This window comes from Gymnodraco acuticeps, unplaced genomic scaffold (assembly GCF_902827175.1).
Source record: "Gymnodraco acuticeps unplaced genomic scaffold, fGymAcu1.1, whole genome shotgun sequence".
NCBI classification, from domain to species: domain Eukaryota; kingdom Metazoa; phylum Chordata; class Actinopteri; order Perciformes; family Bathydraconidae; genus Gymnodraco; species Gymnodraco acuticeps.
This window is the reverse complement of record NW_022991376.1, coordinates 126-21,108: the sequence shown is the minus strand read 5'-3', so window position 1 is coordinate 21,108 and position 20,983 is coordinate 126. Positions and strand designations below refer to the sequence as shown.

The following is a 20,983-nucleotide window of genomic DNA, read 5'->3' as shown; positions in this document are numbered from 1 at the left end:
AAAGTAATGTACTTGAGTACAATTTTGAGATACTTGTACTTTACTTGAGTATTTCAATTGTATGCTACTTTGTACTTTTACTCCACTACAATTCAGGGGCAATGGTGTACTTTTACTCCACTACATGTATTTTGTACCTTTGGTTACTTTACAGATGTGGATTAATGATGTGAAATACAAACAACACTTAAATCAGACTTTAGTTACACCTGGAGTAAATTCACAATCTACCCTGCAGTATACAAAGTCATTAAAACTAGCTGCACCTTTACCAGCTTTGATAAGACTTTAATGATCAATCATTATTCAAAACATACGATATATAATATTAAGAAAAGTACCAATTTGCATGATGAGTACTTTTACTTGATGCTAATACTTTTACCTGAGTAACATTTTAAATGCAGTACTTTTACTTCTAACAGAGTATTACTACACTCCGGTACTTCTACTTTTAATGAAGTACAAGATCTGAATACTTCTCCCACCTCTTAACGTATTACATGCAGTAGTAAAGTAACGTAACTCATTTACTCAAGTACGGCACATAAGTAGAAAATGAAGGTACTTGTACTTCACATTATGCAACTTTATACTTTTACTCTACTACATTTTGTTTCCAAATGGGGTACCTTTTACTCAACTAAATGTATTTATAGATACAAGATATCTAGATACTTGTTATTTTGCAGATTTAAAATATAAATGAATATATTACATAAATGGATAAAAAAGACAAACATAAGTATAAGGGCTCCAACTATTTTGACGTGGCTATGTACTTGGTGTTAACATTTGAGCAAGTAAGGGATACCACAGCTTTTCATACACCCTTGTCCTTCCTTTATATATATACAGGATATATTTTAACACTCCAAGCTCAGTAAATTAATAAAACACATAACTTGAATATTTACAATTTAGCTGATTTGAAAAAACATTACAAAAGTTATACAATATTTTTCTATCGGATGCTTTTGTGTAAGGTATTTTAATATTTAATTTATTTTAAAGCAGATACTAGTGTGTCACACATGCTACTGTACATCAACACCACTATTCATTCCTTGAATTAATTTACATAGTGCCTAGATGTTTATCGAAACATCAGGATATTTTGCTTATTTTTGCACGAAGGAATTTTTTTTTTGGTACTGTGAATTTGCAAAACAAAATGATTGTGCCTGCAGCAGGTAGCTATGCAAAGTCAGTCATACAACATATTCGTGTGGTCATCCGGTTCAGTTGCTTTGGGTAAATGATGCTGCTTTGACCTGACTCAACCAGAGAGAGGTAGGAGTTAAAGTAGATGTGTCTTGTTGGAGAAGCAGTGCTTTAATTTGGAACAATACTTGCTATAAGTCCTGTGCAGCAGTGAATGGATCCCGCACCATGATCGAGACTTAGTGCCATTGAAAGATCATGAGCTGGAAGATTTGTGTTTTATTTGCGGGCCTGCTGTGGATTCATCCTTTTTGTAAGTTGACATGATTTCCTAACACTAAAATCCAGCAAATATCACATTGAAATATTCTCTTGACATATTTAATCATGAAAATAGAAGACAAAATCCTCCAATCTGTTATAATTATTATAATGTGTAAAAAAGAATTGTGTAATAATATGGCAATTTTTTACTTGTTATCTGATTTTATTTAGCCAGTGAATGCGGTAACCAACAGAAAAAGGAATTAAAAACATTTAGAAAATGCTTAAATCAGAAGAAAAGCAATAATTTTGTTGTTGAAGACAGCGTCAATTTCTTCACCGATGCACGAACCGTTTGGAAGAATGGTGAGTCTAAACTATAATAAACATTTTAATAACAGTAGATGTTGGTGGTTGTTAAAACATCCTAATAAATTCTGGAAGAAAGGGTGCACATGTACAGCTTTATTTGCATCTAAAAGCTATATTTATGTTTTTACACTGGTAAAATAATGGGGAACAGCAGCATATTTTTTAGTATCAATGATGAGTGAAGATAATGTAATGTTTATTTTTAATGTACTTAAATATTGTGTATTTTGTTGTTTTGTTATAGTTTTAATATACATTTAAAAATGTTTGTCATTATGTATGCTGCCTTTGAATATCTACACTTCTGTAAAAGGTTAGGAGTAAACTATCTGTTATGAAAGTGTTCACTTTTAGGGATAGTTTGGATTGTTTTAAGTGCGGTTGTCCACCCTCGTCAATACCAAATATTTATATTTTTATACTTTTGTGTATTTATACTTTTACTGCTGTCTATTTTGCAGAGGTGTGAGAAGTACTCAGATCTTGTACTTCAGTAAAAGTAGAAATACCAGAGTGTAGAAATACTCAAGTAAAAGTCCTGCAATCAAAATGTTACTCAAGTAAAAGTAGAAAAGTATTATCATCAAAATAAACTCAAAGTACCAAAAGTAAAAGTAGTCATTATGCAGATTAGTCCATTTCAGAATAATATATATTATATGTTTCATAATTATTGATGCATTAAAGTGTTATCAAAGCTGGTAAAGGTGCAGCTAGTTTGAATGACTTTCTATACTGCAGGGTAACTTGTGAATTTACTCCAGGTGGATCTAAAGTCTGATTTAATACTTGATTATATTTCACATCATTAATCCAAATCTGTAAAGTAACTAAAGGTATTCAATAAATGTAGTGGAGTGAAAATACACCATTTACCTCTGAAATGTAGTGGAGTAGAAGTGCAAAGTAACATAACATGGAAATACTCAAGTAAAGTACCAGTATCTCAAAATTGTACTTAAGTACAGTTTTTGGGTAAATGTAGTTACTTCCCACCGCTGCCATTTTTTACATATCTAGTGTTCATATTCAGCGTATTATTTACCGTACTGTACTCTATATTTATAGAACTCTGTGAAAAGATAATGAAGTTGAATCTAATCTAATCTAAAATCACTAATGTATCTCCTACAGGTAAAGAATGTACAGGAAACAGGAGCCAGGATATGGGAGGTCTTCCAGGTGAGTGTATTTATTAGGAATGATAGTAATTACTTCTGACTGACATATGCTTTAAAGACAATTAAACTCATTATTTCGCTGTGTAGTGCACATGTAGTTGTCTGGACCTGTCTCTATCTAAGTACATTTTGCTGGGCTGGGATTAGCCACCAGTCTCAATCATAAGGTCAGACCACTTGTGTGGCCATGAACTACTGTAAGTAATAATGTATAAGACAACATTGCATTGGTTCAATAACAGAAAAACACATCAATCTTCTTTAAGTTATCTTATTGTTTTGCTTTAAAAAAATCTATTACAAGGTTGTAACTGTTTGCAGTAAAGTTGTGGGGTGCTGAACTGTTCCTTTGAATCTTTTGAATTTTGATATATGATCGTAATTACTTGTCTTTCAAATTTAAAGGAGGGTGAGCAAACATCTTGAGGAACATTCATGATTAACTCCTCTAAAAAATATAATTTATTTAATAATAACACTGAATATGTGAATCATAAAAGTGATTGACAGCTGATAGGAATTATATGATTGTTAATATTATCATATTAATTCAGACAAACATCTGATCTGCCACCCTCGTGCCACCCCATGAATATTTGTCTAGATCTGCCCCTGCACCCCTCCTCCTCCCCTTCGCTCCAACCCCCTTCCCTCCCCCCCCCCATATCTACAGGGGAAAATTACTTTAGCGACACATTCATCACAAGAACGAAGTGTAGCAAAAGTCAAGGCCGCAGATTCGTTGATGTATACTGCCACAGAGCAGATTCGTGAAGTTGTAATGACTGATTTGAGAGGTTGTAATAACCAAGTTGCAGTTGTAATGGAAAATATATTTTAAAAAAATATATTTTTCTGCAAGTGAACATTTCATCACTAAGTTCATTTTTCTTCTACAAGCTACAAAACTTTTTTTTCTTCTTCTGTGACTTCAAATTTGGTTCACAGATACGTGGATATTTTATACAAGTGTAAATGTATGCACACAAGCTCAGATTTTTTTTCTGCAAGTGCTCACATCAGGTTTTACACGCTTTCGCATTTTGCACCATATCTACCTTCATAGCCTCACACTTTGAAAACGACTGATATAAAGGATCCAATAGAAAGCAAATAGTCACACGAAAAGTTAAATAAAATATGGCAACTGCCTGTTCATTTTCATCTCTGGTCAGATGAATACAGGTACAACTTCTGTGATTAACTCAAACTATGTTTCATAACACATGTTGTTACTTTGTTCAGCTACCAATATTGCTAAAGGTGGAAACGTGACTCAGTCCTCCGTGGATAGGGAGGGTGTCCCCGAAAGAGCCATTAATGGAAATCGTGCCAGCAGATGGAAAGAAGGATCCTGTATACACACATCACTACAAATCAAACCCTGGTGGAGACTTGACCTCCTAAAGAGATATAAAATCAACAATGTCACCATCACCAACAGAAAACATTGGCGCCCCATAAGTAACAATGGTGCTGAGATCCGCGTTGGGAATTCCCTCGATGACGATGGCAACGCCAATCACAGGTAACAGCACTATCTGCCTTATACAATATTTACAAATGTTACCTTTCCCCTGAAAGTTATAGAGAAAGATAGAATTGGTTATCTAAATAATTTACTGATATTTTCCTGTTTGTTTCACCAGATGTGCTGTTATCTCATCTCTCGCAGCTGGGAGCTCAACAACATTTGTTTGCAATGGAATGGAAGGCCAGTATGTAAACATTGTAATTCCTGGAGAAGAACAAAAACTGACACTGTGTGAGGTGGAAGTCACTGGTCAACCTTCTGGAAACACTGCTCCAACTGGTAAATTGTACTATATAAGGGGTTTTCAAAGTGTGGGAAGGTGAGCCTCCCCTCAGAGAACATAAGAACAGCCGCGCCCCCCCCCCCCCCAATTATTATTGCTATTATTATTATTAGTATTAGTATTATTATTATCTTTGTTGTTGCTATAATGCAGGGGTATTCAATTGCATTTCAAAGAGGTCCAGTAAGAGAAAATGTCATTAATGGCGCGTTTCCACTGCAGCGGGTAGCCCCGTTTAAGCGTCCTTAACCGTCCTCAAGCGGCCAGGCCGGTTTTTGGTGGCGTTTCCATATAGCCTAGTACCGGCCAGCGGGTACTTTTTCCCTCTTTTTCCGGCCTCATAAAATCGTGGTTCCCTCAGACCAGGGCCAGGGCTGAAACTAGTGACGTCAACACTCTCGACTGCTGATTGGTCAGAGAGAATCGTCACAAGATCGCGCGCGAGTTCATCCCTAGCGTCGCATATATATGTAGAAGCAAGCTTGCAGCATTTTTATAAACAGCATTTTGTAAACGGATGAGCTACAAAAATGGCTACGTCTAATAAGAAAAGCACACCGTGGTCGACCGAGGAGGTGACGACGTTCCTACATCTCATTGGGGATGATCAAATCCAGCGGGAGCTCGACGGAACAACTCGAAATGTGAACAAAAACAAAGCCGATCGCCCCGCCTACACTGCGTTGCTACCCCAGGTCCTAAACTGTAATGGAAATGCGCCACGGCCTGTTCCGGCCAGCGAGGCAGCCCGAGGCCTGAGCGAGGACGCTTAGGGACGCTTAAACGGGGCTACCCCGTTGCAGTGGAAACGCGCCATAAATGCTCTGTTTTCGCTGTCTACCTTCCGCCATTTGAAATTACTCCGCCTGTTTCTCTCAAGCCCCCAGGAAGTGCGCCGGACTCAGATGAAAATATTCGTGCTGGCCAAACGGCGGTACTACACTTCCGTTTGGTTGCCAGGCCCGGAAACACTTTCCCCCATTGACTTACATGGGGAAAGAGTGGTCTGTAACTCGTTGGATAATTTGTTTTAAACTAAATAAACTACCCAGTATGAACACTTGTATAGCCCTTATTAAAAATATTCGTTCCTCAAGTTGTAAAAATGTGCTAATAACGTTATTCTGAGAGTTATTTCCCTCTGCATTATGAACGCGCATCTAACCCACGGGACCGCGCCGCCCGGCACGTTCATGTTACGTGTCCCGACCAATCAGAGCACACTGCTCACAGGGAGGGTGGGGCTGGAGCTACAACGAGCTGTTAAAGGAAGAGAGTGAAATTCAGTGAATACACGTAGTTTACATAGATGCTGTATGAGAAACCAATGTGAGTTGCGTTTATCTTTACCCATGGATGCACAATAAGAACGGATCCATATCGTCTTACTGCCATCCCACGGAGCTGTAATAATGGATATATTGCACATGTTTGCTGTAATTCATTATCATACTACATGGGCTGTATGATTAAATCTTGTACCGTAAATGTTGTATTAAATAAAGTTAATATTACCGACATTATTAACGTCCCTGTAGCTTCGTATTGCACTAAGAAGCTTATTGCACTGTATAATATATATATATATATATATATATATATATATATATATATATATATATATATGTAGTGCAATAATAATTTCATGCTAAATGAAGCTCTGTTGGATATCACTAGATCCTGTTACAGCGTAATATAAGTACATAACGATTGATGTGTACATTAGCATCATTACTAGCTAGCCGCTAGCTGCTAACTGCCGCCTCGTTCATATCAAATCCATGATAACAACAAACCATTACCATGCTGTCATGAACGCACGGTGCTGTTACGTGTACGCAAATTGACGTGCTTGATATGAACGAGCATTTTTGGTTAAAGTTGCGCATGCTCTATGAGTGCACATACGGGTACTTCTCAGGCATGCTGGGTAATCTGTGACGTTTCACTCTCTCAAAAGTTGGGCCATTTTATCATCATGCTAATGAGCAGCTCTCATAGGAATGAATGAGGCCCCGCCTCCCACGCTGTATCCAGTTCTTATTATACATCCATGGTTTCTCTCCTCTTGTCTTGTGTCTGTGTGTGTGTTTGAATCTATCGTGCTGACTCACTGACTGCACCGATTTGATTGGCTGAGTAGCGTCACCTCCTTAAAACATTAAACAATAACTTTTTTAAACCTTTTTATCTTTATGTTTTACACATATTGTATACAACTCCCCCACTACTTGGACTATTCCTTGCACCCCTCCAGGGGCGGATCTACCGGGGTGGCATGTTGTGGCAACTGCCACCCTAAAAATAGGCCTTGCCACCCCAGCTGCAGCTTTGTTTTGAAAGAAAAGTTCTGGCTCATCGGACATTTATGAGAGAAAATGTCTAATGTCCGAGTGCAAGTGAATGCAGCACAAGACGCAAGCCTTGTAACCCCTCCCCCGGCCCTGGCGCGAGCCTTGAAATATGATTGGCTGCGATTTCATTTTAACAGGACGGCGCTAAACGCGAAGCATTCGGACCCAAGTAGACGGAAGAAATGAGGTATTTGCAGTCTACAATGACAGAGAAGAGACTGTCAAGTTTGGCTGTACTCAGCATTGAATCAAAACGCACTAACGCTTTAGATCTTAATCAGTTTGTGAGGCGTTTTGCTGAACAAGATGGTAATCGCCGCATTCAGCTGTTATAGGCATGCCAACTTAATGCTCTGCTCACGGATGATCATAAAAAAACTGTTAAGATGAGGACCTTGTTTTTGTGTATATTTTTTTTTTCTTTGTGGGGGTCTGCCCCAAAAAACAGTTTTAAGTCCTGACAAAGTCAAATAAGACGGTGTGTAAAACTACACTGCCCAACCACTTTGATTATAGGCCAGTAGGTAAGGACTTTCCACTGGAAAATAACTGCAGCGATGTATATGTTTTAGCTGAATACACGTTTTTTAACCCCAACTGATGCAGTTAGTCACTTCTTTAATGTGTGTTCTTTCTGATGTAAAGTCAAGGTTGTAACTGTTTGCAGTAAAGTTGTAGGGTGCTGAACTGTTCCTTTAAATCTTTTGAATTTTGATATATGATCGTAATTACTTGTCTTTCAAATTTGAAGGAGGGTGAGCAAGCATCTTGAGGAACATTCATCATTAACTTGTTTTTTTTCCATTAACAGTTTAATAACACTGAATATGTGAATCATAAAAGTGATTGACAGCTGATAAGAATGATATGATTGTTAATATTATCATATTAATTCAGACACACATCGATGAGACAGTTAATTAATGTACTTATTGCAGCAGTCTGCATAGCTTTGGTACCCCTGCTGGTCTAATAGTGAAACAAACTCATTCAGTTATTGTCAGAGGTGGGACCAAGTCATTGTTTTGCAAGTCCGAGTCAAGTCTCAAGTCTTTGCGCTCAAGTCCGAGTCAAGTCTCAAGTCATTGTTTTGCAAGTCCAAGTCAAGTCTCAAGTCAGGTTGGGCAAGTTCAAGTCAAGTCAAGTCCTAAACTTTGACAAAACGAGTCATAAACAAGTCATTATGTGTTTTTCACCAAATGTAATGACATCGATCAACAGAATAATACTTAATAATCAAATTGCTCTTTATTAGTCACATTAATAATTTAATAATCCATTTTCTCTCTGCTGGTAAAGTAACGTGTGTTTTTCTAATTTAAGAGGGATCAGTAAGGTAAGGCTACCGTGACGGTTTGATTCAGAAGGAGTTTAATGGATAAGATCCCTGATGTTGAGGTGACCAGAATGTTTATTTCTACTGTGTACAACATGTTATAAGGGACCCACAATCTATCTTTATGCAAGGGATAATGTGCAGCGAGGCGGTCTCTATGGGGAAAAGAACACCTGAATCTAGATCCCTCTGCAGATGATACTTTAAGTATATTTTGATGCTAATACTTTTGTACTTTTACTTGTAACATTTTGAATGCAGGACTTTTTATTGTACAGGGTTCCTGCAGGTTTCGCCAACTCAAATTTTAGACTTTTTAACACCTTTTTAAGACCACTTTGAATAGAATTTAAGACCTATTTCACGGCAATAAAGTATGAAGGAAAATGTATATAAAGAAGAAATACGTCCCATAATCACTTACAAAGTAAATGTATTCATGTTCAACATAAGAACAGTGACTGAACACAACAGCGTAACAGTACAGAACTGTGTTAGCGTGTTAGACAAAAAGTGTGTGTATGTGTGTCCTTCTGTGTGTGCTTGAGTGTGTGTGTGTGTGTGTTAGGGCTGTGCAATTAATCATATTTTAATCGCAATTACGATTTTGGCCTGCCACAATTACGAAAACAACATAATCGTAAAAAACGATTATTTTGCTTTGCTAGGTTGTGACAGTGCACTACAACATATTTGATCTAATTAATTTGTTAGTAATGTATCATTTATTTAATTAATTTTTGTATTGGTTTTTCAGTTGAATTATAGTTCAGGGTAATCAACAGTTAAAAAGATACTGTTCAAATTATTATCTGTTTTTTAAAGTTCAATAAATGGATGTTTTCAAAGTCAATGAATAATCATATTTAATAATCGTGATATTAATTATTGACCAACATAATCTTGATTATTGCCATAATCGAGCAGCCCTAGTGTGTGTGTGTGTGTGTGTGTGTGTGTGTGTGTGTGTGTGTGTGTGTGTGTGTGTGTGTGTGTGTGTGTGTGTGTGTGTGTGTGTGTGTGTGTGTGTGTGTGTGTGTGTGTGTGTGTGTGTGTGTGTGTGTGTGTGTGTGTGTGTGTGTGTGTGTGTGTGTGTGTGTGTGTGTGTGTGTGTGTGTGTGTGTGTGTGAGTGTGAGAGAGAGTGACAAGAGCTATATTCAGAGCTCTGCTGCCTTGGCTACACTATTTAATCGTTGCTGTTGTATGATTGGTGTTTAGCTACGGTATTTAGCGTCTACAGCACCTCCGCTTTTAGGGTTGACGTAGACCCAAACTTCGCCCGGAGGTCCCCCGGTGTTGTTGCGGGAGCTGCTGCATTAGCTGCTGCACTAGCTAACGCTCCACTAGCTAACGCTGCACTAGCTAACGCTGCATTAGCTGCTGCTGCACTAGCTAACGCTACATTAGCAAAACAAACACTAATTTATTTTGCAAAAGGTGCAGCGGGCTTCAAACACGTTCCCTCCACTGGTTTCAACCAAGCACTAAATTAGATGTTTTCCAACCAAATACGGTTGAACTTACACTTCCCCATATTTATTTGTAAGTAGATTCGAAGATAGGCTACATGAGCTGAAGCTTGGTTGCTAGGTTACTAGCTGGGTGTTCTCCAACAAGGGGCCGGGGGAAACAAAGTTAGTGATTACTGGTTCCATGTTGATTTAATTCAATACAAATTGTTGGGGGGAACTGAAAGGCTGTTACCGTACTGGTTACTTTGCAGCCCGGACATTTCCCCCAAAACACATTTAGACGCTATCGCAACATAGAAGTACCTTTCAAATCCGATAATTTTTAAGACCTTCTGAATCATATTTAAGACCTTTTTAAGGCCTTCAATTCTGATTATCAAATTTAAGACTTTTTAAGACTTGTTAAGACCCCGCGGGAACCCTGATTGTAACTTTTTTTAATTGTCTGAACTTCTCCCACCTCTGACAATAAATCCTGAGTGTTTACCCTGCTCTGAAGGTTATTTTCATTTTACAAATCCTGCACTCAGCTTTGCTTTCTCCAATATCATTGAAAAGCAGCCAGATGCTGCTTCTTTTTTCGGTGTTCGCTCATTTCTTGACTTTTTCCGACACGCTTGCATTTAAATCCGGCTCCCCGTCTCCCCGTCGCTCTGCACATGCTGTGCCCCCACCCTTCTTTCACATAATGGTATGATCCTAGTGTGTCCTCGCATATGATTGGCCGCATGGTGGCCCAGCTAAATAAAGACCCGCCCCTGCCTGCAAGGATTCTCAGCAAGAGTAGGAGCGGCTGAAGATTCTGCTTTCCCCGACGGGAGTCTGCTCTTCTAGCGGCAGCTCGCGATCGGCGTGTTGGAGACCTCTGAATTAAAGTAGCAAGTCACCTCAAGTCAGAAGGCTCAAGTCCAAGTCAAGTCCCGAGTCATTGGTGTTCAAGTCCAAGTCGAGTCGCAAGTCTTTTGTGATGTTGTCAAGTCGAGTCTCAAGTCATAAAATGTGTGACTCGAGTCTGACTCGAGTCCAAGTCATGTGACTCGAGTCCACACCTCTGGTTATTGTTCAGTTAAAATTAATTAAATTATGTCTGCCACCTTATATATATTTATATTTAAGGATGTACTGTTGTGCCACAATAATGTCACCTAATATTATTGAGTTAAAATATCAATATTGTGGCTTTCCAAGTTAACATTGATTGATATGACTGTGATTAAATCAGCATATACTTCTGCCAGGGGATGCCCCCCTTAAAATCTCCTTCCACCCTCTTGCCACCCCATGAATATTTTTCTAGATCCGCCCCTGGTCCGTCGTTCTTATTATACATCCATGTAGTAGTCCGCTGTATAGAAAACTGTAGTTTCCATAGTTTCCCCACAGCAGCAGCAGACGCACATTTATGACATCCGCTGGCGCATCATAAACACGTCGACCCCCAAAATAACAGTACCAGTGACTGGTGATCCCTCAACGGGGAGGAGGCAACTTTAGAATAGGGAACCTGTTCAGGTCAATTCGAGTCAAACTAGCTTATTGGTTATGAACAAGACTTCACTTTAAAATAGGGAACATGTTCTTAGATATAAATACCTAATTTTGAGTTATTTAGATACAATTAACACTTATAGTTTCATGTCTTGTTACATAAAAATAGATCATATTTGTTAAGTGTTATTATGGGAGAATTACTATTCTTGTGGTACTACTGCCTTATTAGGCCCATATTGAGCAGAGCATATTAAGACTAAAACTCATGTACAACCACTTCCTTACTTGCAATAAATAAGCACTAATTAGAGTGTTATTGAGGAAAACTCTCAACTAATGGCTTATTACTTGTAGAATATCGTCATGTAGAATAAGGCATTAATACATGTTTGATAATGACTAATAAAGTGCCAATATACTGCTAATATGCATGTTAATTAACAACTAGTTGATGGTTAATTTGTGTACCTTAATATAAAGTGTTACCGATAGTAATTACTTCTGACTGAGATATGCTTTAAAGACAATTAATACAAACTCATTATTTAGCTGTGTAGTGCACATGTAGTTGTCTGGACCTGTCTCTATCTAAGTACATTTTGCTGGGCTGGGATTAGCCACCAGTCTCAATCATAAGGTCAGATCACTTGTGTGGCCATGAACTACTCTAAGTAATCAAGTATAAGATAATGTCATTGGTTCAACAACACAAAAACACATCAATCTTCTTTAAGTTATCTTGTTTTTTTTATTTAAAAAAAAATCTTTTATACTTTGCCCATGGAGATTCAGATTGTATCGTTTGAAAAAGTTACATTTTCTTTATGAGTAATTAAATGTTTGGAATACTGCTATGAATTATTGTGAAAAAGTATGGAAGAGATGTACGAGAAATGTGGATTTACTGAGTGAAATAACCAAGCTGCAATTCTGTCTCCAGGGAAATGGTTTATCAATTGGATTGAGACGCTTATAACTGCTAATAACCGCAAGGAACGTAAGTCTAACTTGTAAAATAAATCAAAGCTAAAGGTTTTTCTGTTTTCCTCAGACTTTTATTATATTACAGCAGTGATATTCATGTATATTACCTATCTGATTCTATTTTATCTTGTTTTTGTGTCTATTTACTGAGCTCTTAAATGTCTGTTTAGTATTATTATTATTACTACTTGTATTTCATGTCATTTTAAAATGTGTTGCTTTTGTACTATATGTCTTATTTCTGTTAATGTTTTTATAGAACATTGGTTTAAATCTGATAAATAAATAAACTTGACCTTGCATTTTGTTTTCTTTACCTCTCAACAGATCCCCGTTGCATTGTATTTCTGCAAGAAAACACATCTCAAGCAGGTGAGTAAAAACCGCTCGTCACACACATACTGCATTTTAAACAAGTTCACATTCGTATAGAATAAAAATGTAACTGTGTGTCTGTTGTTATTCAACAGAAATCTTTGAGGAGAAATTACTCCAAATAGTTCAACATAATGGTTCTCAGCTACTGCTCATCTCAAATTGGCATGCCAAAAGGAATTTCAATATGTTTGTCCTGACAGGAAGGTGCAACACTACATTAACTCCTATGAAAGGTGATATTACACAACTACATTGATGCGTGTGTGTGTGTGTGTGTGTTTGTGACCTAGCATTACTATCCTTGTGGGGACCTACATCTGTTTACACAGTCTCGTGTGGGGACTCATCTCCCTTATGGGGACATATCTTGAAAAAGCATGCAGATAAACAATACAATTAATAGAGCAGTGTTTAAGGTAAAAACGTGTTTTGTAAAAAATGCACACAACAAAACAAATTCATGCTGAATAAACAAGTAAAATAATAAAATAAAAAGATACATAAATAAGGGTTCGGGTTAGGCATGTGTTGGTTATGGTTAGGATAAGTCTCCAGGAAATGCATGTACGTCAATGTAACGTCCCCTGAAGTGATATAAATATGGTGTGGGTTTGTGTGTGTGTGTGTGTGTGTGTGTGTGTGTGTGTGTGTGTGTGTGTGTGTGTGTGTGTGTGTGTGTGTGTGTGTGTGTGTGTGTGTGTGTGTGTGTGTGTGTGTGTGTGTGTGTGTGTGTGTGTGTGTGTGTGTGTGTGTGTGTGTGTGTGTGTGTGTGTGTGTGTGTGTGTGTGTGTGTGTGTGTGTGTGTGTGTGTGTGGCCTTTATAAACCTAATGCTACACTTAAAGAATATGCAAATGTAATGTGTTACTGTTCATTTTCTCACAGATTCAAATCTAAATTGCACCTACAGTTACACTGGCGAAGGTAAAATAATTCATTTTCACAGTTTAATCTGGAAATCTGATATAGTGAAAATAGAATTTATAAACATGTACTCACACTTAACGTAAACATTGGAATGATAAATAACGTCACTTTTAATCAAAGTCCATTTCTTTACCATCCCACGTAGAACCAGGTAGTGATTTGATAACTTCAAGTTACTTTTACAGACATGGTCAAATAATTTCACATTTCTACGTACTTTCTAAAGTGATGTGCTTCTATCATTTTGTGCCTTTTTCTTCTTCACTGTTTTCCTTAATAGGACCTTGCCAGGTTAGATGTTTCGAGACAAAGAAAATGTGTAAAAAAACAAGATATAATGAAGAAGTCTGCAGACAAATTGGTAAGTTCCCTTCAGATAAGCAAAGAACAGAGGTGGTAGAAGTACTCATATATTGTACTTTAGTAAAAGTAGAAATACCACAGTGTAGTAATACTCTGTTAGAAGTAAAAGTCTGGCATTGCAAATGTTACTCAAGTAAAAGTACAAAAGTATTAGCATCAAAATATGGTTAAAGTATACAGATTGGCCCATTTTCAAATAATATATATATCATGTTTTGATTATAATGATTGATCATTAAAGTGTTCTCAAAGCTGGTAAAGGTGCAGCTAGTTTTAAGGACTTTCTATACGGCAGGGTAGCTTGTGAATTTACTCCAGGTGGAACTAAAGTCTGATTTAAGAGCTGATTATATTTCAGATCATTAATCCAATTCTGCAAAGTAACTAAATATATTAAATAAATGTAGTGGAGTAAAAGTACACGATGTACCTCTGAATTGTAGTGGGGTAGAAGTACAGAGTTAGCACAAATTGGAAATACTCAAGTAAAGTACTACTATTTTGAAATTATACTTAAGTAACATACTTGATTAAATGTACTTACACCACTGGCAAAAGTATGATATAATGTATGAATGGGTAATGTCTCCTCTGATTTCTGTCTGTTTTGCCCAGTATTATGATCATCATGCTGTTATAACTGGCTTAAAGTGGCACAAACTGGTACCCGCTGCAGTATCTTTGACTCAGATGCTTGAAATGAAACTCCTTTCCTTTCAGATCCAAATATCAATGACAAGTACATCATCAACCTCACAAATCCAATCGAAAACTGCTTCAAATGTGATAATCCAGAGAAAAAGCCTGAGAAAAATCTTAAATGGAATAAAACGTCAAAAGTAATTGAAGACGGAGAAAAAGTCGGTGCTGCCCAAGCTGTGTAAGACACGCTGCATTCAATCGTTAAAGGAATTGTTTGATGGAAACATGCTTTTTATTTTGCTTGCTTTCTATATGATAGTGAAATAAAAAGAAAACAACACTACTGTAAAGTTTCCAGAGATCATAATGTGCCTTGCAGCACATCTAACGCTAACTCATTAACATCTGGTTTGTTTGTACACAAATAGAAATGCAAAAACTGTAACTTTGTAACTGCTGTCAAAACTCCGGGAAGTCACAGCTTCCAGAAATAATTGCAACGCGGTATTCCTTTTAAAAACAGCAAGCCTACATTTCTGTTTGTGTACGAATTAACCATACAAGGTACTCCCAGGACAGTAATATGTCAAAAATATTGTCATAAACACTGAGTAAAATATCTTAACCAACATCAGTGTTGAGACAAATAACAAATATTCACTGATTGTGAGAACATTTACACTTTTAATGCCAGTAAGTTTGAAAAAACCCTCATGAAATACAAATGATTTACCCTATAATATATACTAGGGATTGTTTTTTTTACAGTTTTTCAATAATAATAATGACAATCATTTTTAAATGCATTTATTCAAACACTGCAGTGCTCCATATCACAGCAGCAATGCCCAATAGGTCAAACATGAGAACATGGCTCAACAGGTAGAAAAGAGTAAAAACTACATTGTTGAAGTCAGAGCTTTTGATTGATATAATAGATAATGTTATGCTGATATGGCCATGTGGTCACACATCTTGGTTTTTATTGTCAAAGGTTATGCCGTTATGCAAGGGTTATGTCAAAAATAACAATGTGTATATCCAGGTATTGACTTTTATAAATGCGTGTGAAACTCTATATTCTAAATACATTTGATTTTCTTCCATCTGACAACAGTGAAATCATGAACAACATGGCCAACTTCATCACCTCCTTCGAAGGGAATTCTGCTGCGGTGTCTGTGGCAGAAGGAATTTCGGGAGTCTTAGTGAAGAAACCGGATCCCGAGGACATCGAAGAAATCAGCTTCGCTTATAATTCCCCAAATGAAAGCATGAATGTGGGTGCACCACTTTTATTTTACCTGCATGTGTTACAGTTTCTACTCCTTACGAACTTCAGAAAGAATGTAGGCCATGTTCCTGCTTAATTGAGAGTGGTGAATTAAGTCGTTTAGTTTATTAAGTTTTCTCATTTTAGTTTTTGATAAACCTTATCTCTTACTGGTTTCCTTTCCAAGAGTGAAGTAGAAGGATCAAATCCAATCCAACATACTTGTTACCTAAATACTAATTCCATGCATTATAATTGGATCCAGGACTCAACACAATTGTTCTGTTCTTCCCTGCAGATAGTAGAAAGCAGGGATGTTCTCGGCAAATTTTCCAGAAGTGTGTCAGTGTCCAAGGAAGCGTTTGAAAAGACTGCGAGTTTGAACAAAACAGTTCCATTTGTCGCTCTTTTCCGATTCAACAATCTGGCTTCGGAAAGTACCAATATCTGATTTTCAATGATACACTAAATGCACCCGACACATTTGATCATGTTGCTTTATTTTTTATTTCAGGATGAGCTGAACAGCACCGTTTTAGGCAATGAAGTCCTGGCAGTTGAAATGGGAACCAACATCTCCAATCTCACAGACAAAATGTCCATTCATTTTCGAGACATTACCTACGTGAGTAAAAAAAAAGTGCCTCTTTGAAGATATACTTGAGTTTGTCAACCATCCATTTAGTCCTGGTGTTTTTCTTACAGGAAGGATATCCCTCTTGTCAATCTTGGAATGGTGAAGGTATTGTCCTTTTACTTATCTGCAAGTTTATATGAGATATTGCTTGAAATAAATGCAATATAAAACCTGTGAGTGATGGTGCACGCTACCCTTTACCTTTAACCAAATGTGATCCGTGCAGTTTGATGTTTCTCTGTAATAAGTTGGCTCAAGTATTATTTTTGTATTGTAATAATAGCTTTAATATGGTGGCCGACAGGTGCAAACGTGCGACAATGGCGCTGCAAGTTAAAAAACGATGCAAAAACAGCCCATTTCTCCTAGTGGAAATGTTGTGTAATTTCGTTGGTTCAAAGCTGCAGATAGTAACCGCTGCTTTGCCCCATAATTGAAGAGCAGATAGAACATCAAATATCACAAAATAAAATGGTTGTCTATGTAAAAGGACTTTATTTCATAAGACATTCTCACATGTCACAGCAGGAAAATCACATGTAAATTATACAAATAATGATGGCTCAATTCAAATTGGCTGCTCCAGTTTCAGAGTCATACGGCCATGGCCTACTGCTACACTGGAACACAATAATGCTAATTGTATTAGTCAAATCTCTCTTATCTACTATAACTAGTCCCATGAGGGCTGTGGAAAATAACTATAACCTTAACAGTCAGCAAGGTAAACACATTATTCTGTAAACAATACACGAAACAATCTTTTTTATTCTTTGTCTGACACACATAAAAGAATAAAGACACTTCACATCACGTCTGGGTTTAATGTTTAAGCAGCTTCACCTCTTCACTGTTTACTCGTGTGTTTCTGTCTTTAAGGAAGCCGACCAAACTGGACCGATTACGGGTGTGAGACAATACAAAAGGGGAACAACATCACGTGCCAGTGTTCGCATTTGACATTTTTTGCTATTTTGTTGGTAGGTCTTTGATTATATTTTCATACCATACTGATCTTGATCTTCCTTGTGGACCAAACATATTTGGACATTCCTCTGATGGTCTAAACTGCACTCTGTATTCACGCCTTTGTTTTCCTTTAAAGATTCCCTATTATGCTTATTTGTTTTTTTCTTTCCTGTGTTATGTAGGTTTATGTAAAAGGTCTGCAAAGGCTGAAATCCAAAAGTTTCTTTGTTTCCTTCTGTAACATAGTGACATCACTATGTAACACTCGTGCTTCTATTGGAAAGCGCTCCAACACATTGTAAGTGACAGGCTAAGGGGCGGGACATCTCTAAGTGGTTGACCAATCACAACAGAGCTGGCCAGCTAACCAATCAGAGGAAAAATAAAGAGCTTTTTGAACATTAAAGCATGGAGACATGTCACAGTAGACTGGAGGCACACAATACAAATATGAACCTACATTTCACAGCTCTTTAATAATAATAATAATAATAATAATACACCATTCTGACTACAAATGCCAATCCCTGTGAGGAAAGTTTAATTTTTGCTCTTTTTGCAGGCTCCTCCTAATGTGACCATATCTAGTTCTGACCTGAAGAACCTCACCATGATCACCCAGGTCGGCTGTGGCTTTTCCTTGTTCTTCCTCTCCATAGTCCTCTTCATGCACTCTCTTCTGAGGTAATTATACATCTCATAAATCTCATCTTTAGCCTGCATGCGTATGTATAGTATTCCATAGTAAAATTACTCAATCATTTATTCTTTGAGTAATGTTTGACTAAAAGGAGTCTTGCATTATAAAAATAATGTACTTAGTCCAAGAGTACCACCATGTGTGCCTTTTTTAGGCTGCAGAATGAAAACCCTCTTAATATGTGGAGATATGAGTATTCAGGTTATTTGTATGCAAGTTTTCAAATTTCTTTAAGCATTCATACTGAGATTGACAAAATCTCGTTTTCAATCCCAATTAGTAGAAAAAAAGAGATAGAAATCAATCGACAGTTACAACCAAGTTACACATTTGTGCCGTCTTCATTTGTTATTTTCTATTGCTAGGAGTGCAACAATGTAAAACACCATCACCAAGTAAACAAAACAGAAAAACCTCTCTGGTTGTTGTCCTTGATCTCTGCGGTTAATGTCCTGTAAAATAATGTAAATGTGTCTGCTCTCCAGAACAGGAAACACTAGAGAACACATTCGCTGTAGGGAAATGAGACTGTTGAGACTGTGGCTTCATTCATCTGGGATGTCTTTCCAATGAATGCGTATGAAAATAAAAATAATATGGGTATGTGAGGGCAAAAAGGGTGTAGATACAATTATATAATTACTATGATCTGTGTTTTAAGACGCGTTTGAATCCTGTTATAATAAATGTATGATGATTATTTTCATTACGGATTAATCAGTTGTTTTTTTAATTAATACATTTTTTTGAGGGGGGGGGGTGTTTGAACATGTTTTAAATAATTAAGAGATGCCGTCACAGTTACCCAAACTCAGCAAAATCTAGATTTGTAGTAATTACAGCCATCAGAGAAAAGTAGTGGCTTAGGAAGTCCAATATTTATTTATGAAATGCAGTGGGGTGCGAGAGAGAAAGAGAGTGAGAGTGAGAGTGAGAGTGAGAGTGAGAGTGAGAGAGAGAGAGAGAGGAGAGAGAGAGAGAGAAGAGAGAGAGAGAGAGAGAGAGAGAGAGAGAGAGGAGAGAGAGAGAGAGAGAGAATAGAGAGAGTCTCTCTCTCTCCTCTGCTCTCCTTCTCTCTCTCCTACTCCTCTCGCTCTCTCTCTCTCTCTCTCTCTCTCTACTGTCCGCTCTCTCTCTCATCCTCTCATCTGCTCTCTCTCTCTCTGCAATCTCCTCTGCATCTCCTCTCTTCGCTGCTCATCTTCTCTCGCTCGTACGTCTCTCGCTCTCTCTCTCTCTCTACTCTCTCTAATCTCTCTTCTGCATCGCTCTCTCCTATCGCTCTCTTCTATCTCCTCTCTATTCTCTCTCTCTCTGCTCGTATCTACTCTCGCGCCTCTTCTCTTATCTATAGATAAGCTTACTCTCAAGAGCGGGAATACTCTATAACAAATCTTTTGCGATTGCAGCAGCAACAGGGCAATGTACATAAGAGAAATTAAGACACTAGAAATAAACAGTCCAACATATTTCTGAAATAAAAATAAAATAGCATCAAAAAGTTATCAATATTAAATTGAACATAAATGTAAAATGTACAGTGGAAGTTTGAGTCCAGTTATCAAGAGAAGCTATGGAGCAGAGAGTAGTCCGAAAACCAAAGCACTTTACAATAGTATAAACTGAGGAAATGATAATCAAAGCTAGTTGAAGCTGTGTGATGCCCCTGTGGGGTCATCTGGAGAGGGTGTGGCTGTGCTGCATCCAGCTCGATCCAGCTGCATTGATTGCAGTAACTCAGGGCACCTGGGTCTGGTGCCCTGCAGCTATTTAAAGCCTCTCTGCTCCTCTCTGCTTTCTGATATAGGCACCCGGTTCGGATGAGTATGTTATTAGTTATTTCAGTTGTTTTACTTTGTGCACTTCAACACCCTCACACATACATGTTCATGCAATCCTCACCCTGCAGTTACATTACTGATACCACTGACGTTCACACCTCATGCTTTACTTGTTTTGCACTTGATTAATTTGGCTAATTTGAATCACTTGCTTTAATAAACAGCTTTTTCTAACTGTTGATATGGTGTGTCTCCTCTTTGTTGTGGCCTTCTGAGCCAGGTCATAACATTACCGGTAAATGTTTAGTTTCTGACACTTATTTCCTAATTCTTTGTTAAAAAAAACACATCATAAAAAGCAAAAATATATATGCTTGTCACCCTTTACAGGAGGACCAATGCCAGCATATCCACAAGGATTCTCATCTACCTGATTGTAGCCTTGTACCTGCTGAATTTGTCGTTCCTCATCAACAACTTTGTGGCCAAAGGGGGGAACGCGCTGGGATGTAAGATCATGGCGGCTGCCATGCACTACTCCATGTTGGCCACGTTCACTTGGTTTGCTGTGCAGGCGTTCCACCTCTGCCTGCAGCTGCACGTCGGAGGCAAGGTTGTAATCCCTCACTACATACTCAAGGTCTCCATCATCAGCTGGGGTGAGTTCAACATCTTACTGTTTAACCTGAAAATACACCATAATATGTGACAATAAATCACTCTATTTCTCCCATTCACAATATCTCGTGTGAAAAGGCAATATTCAACATAGGCTCTATTTACATTACATGTTACTTGTTAGACGCTTTTATCCAAAGCGACTTACATACATTCTGTACTGTGGGCAATCCCCACAGGAGCAATTTGGGGTGAAGTGT

The 20,983-nt window shown here is 37.6% G+C and overlaps 1 protein-coding gene across 1 annotated transcript; it reads left to right on the top strand.

Annotated features, from left to right (window-relative positions):
- Positions 1-1,273: 1,273 nt before the first annotated feature.
- On the top strand, positions 1,274-20,764 carry LOC117563087 (the record flags this gene model as incomplete). The annotated part of the gene is made up of 18 exons (XM_034241250.1): positions 1,274-1,477; positions 1,660-1,794; positions 2,935-2,982; positions 4,227-4,509; positions 4,631-4,794; positions 12,393-12,449; positions 12,764-12,808; positions 12,907-13,047; positions 13,699-13,737; positions 14,021-14,101; positions 14,824-14,983; positions 15,863-16,025; positions 16,317-16,451; positions 16,533-16,643; positions 16,724-16,760; positions 17,535-17,635; positions 18,187-18,308; positions 20,496-20,764. Coding segments are annotated over exons 1-18 (2,146 nt in total), but the record flags the coding sequence as incomplete, so codon positions are not given.
- Between the last annotated feature and the right edge of the window lie 219 nt (positions 20,765-20,983).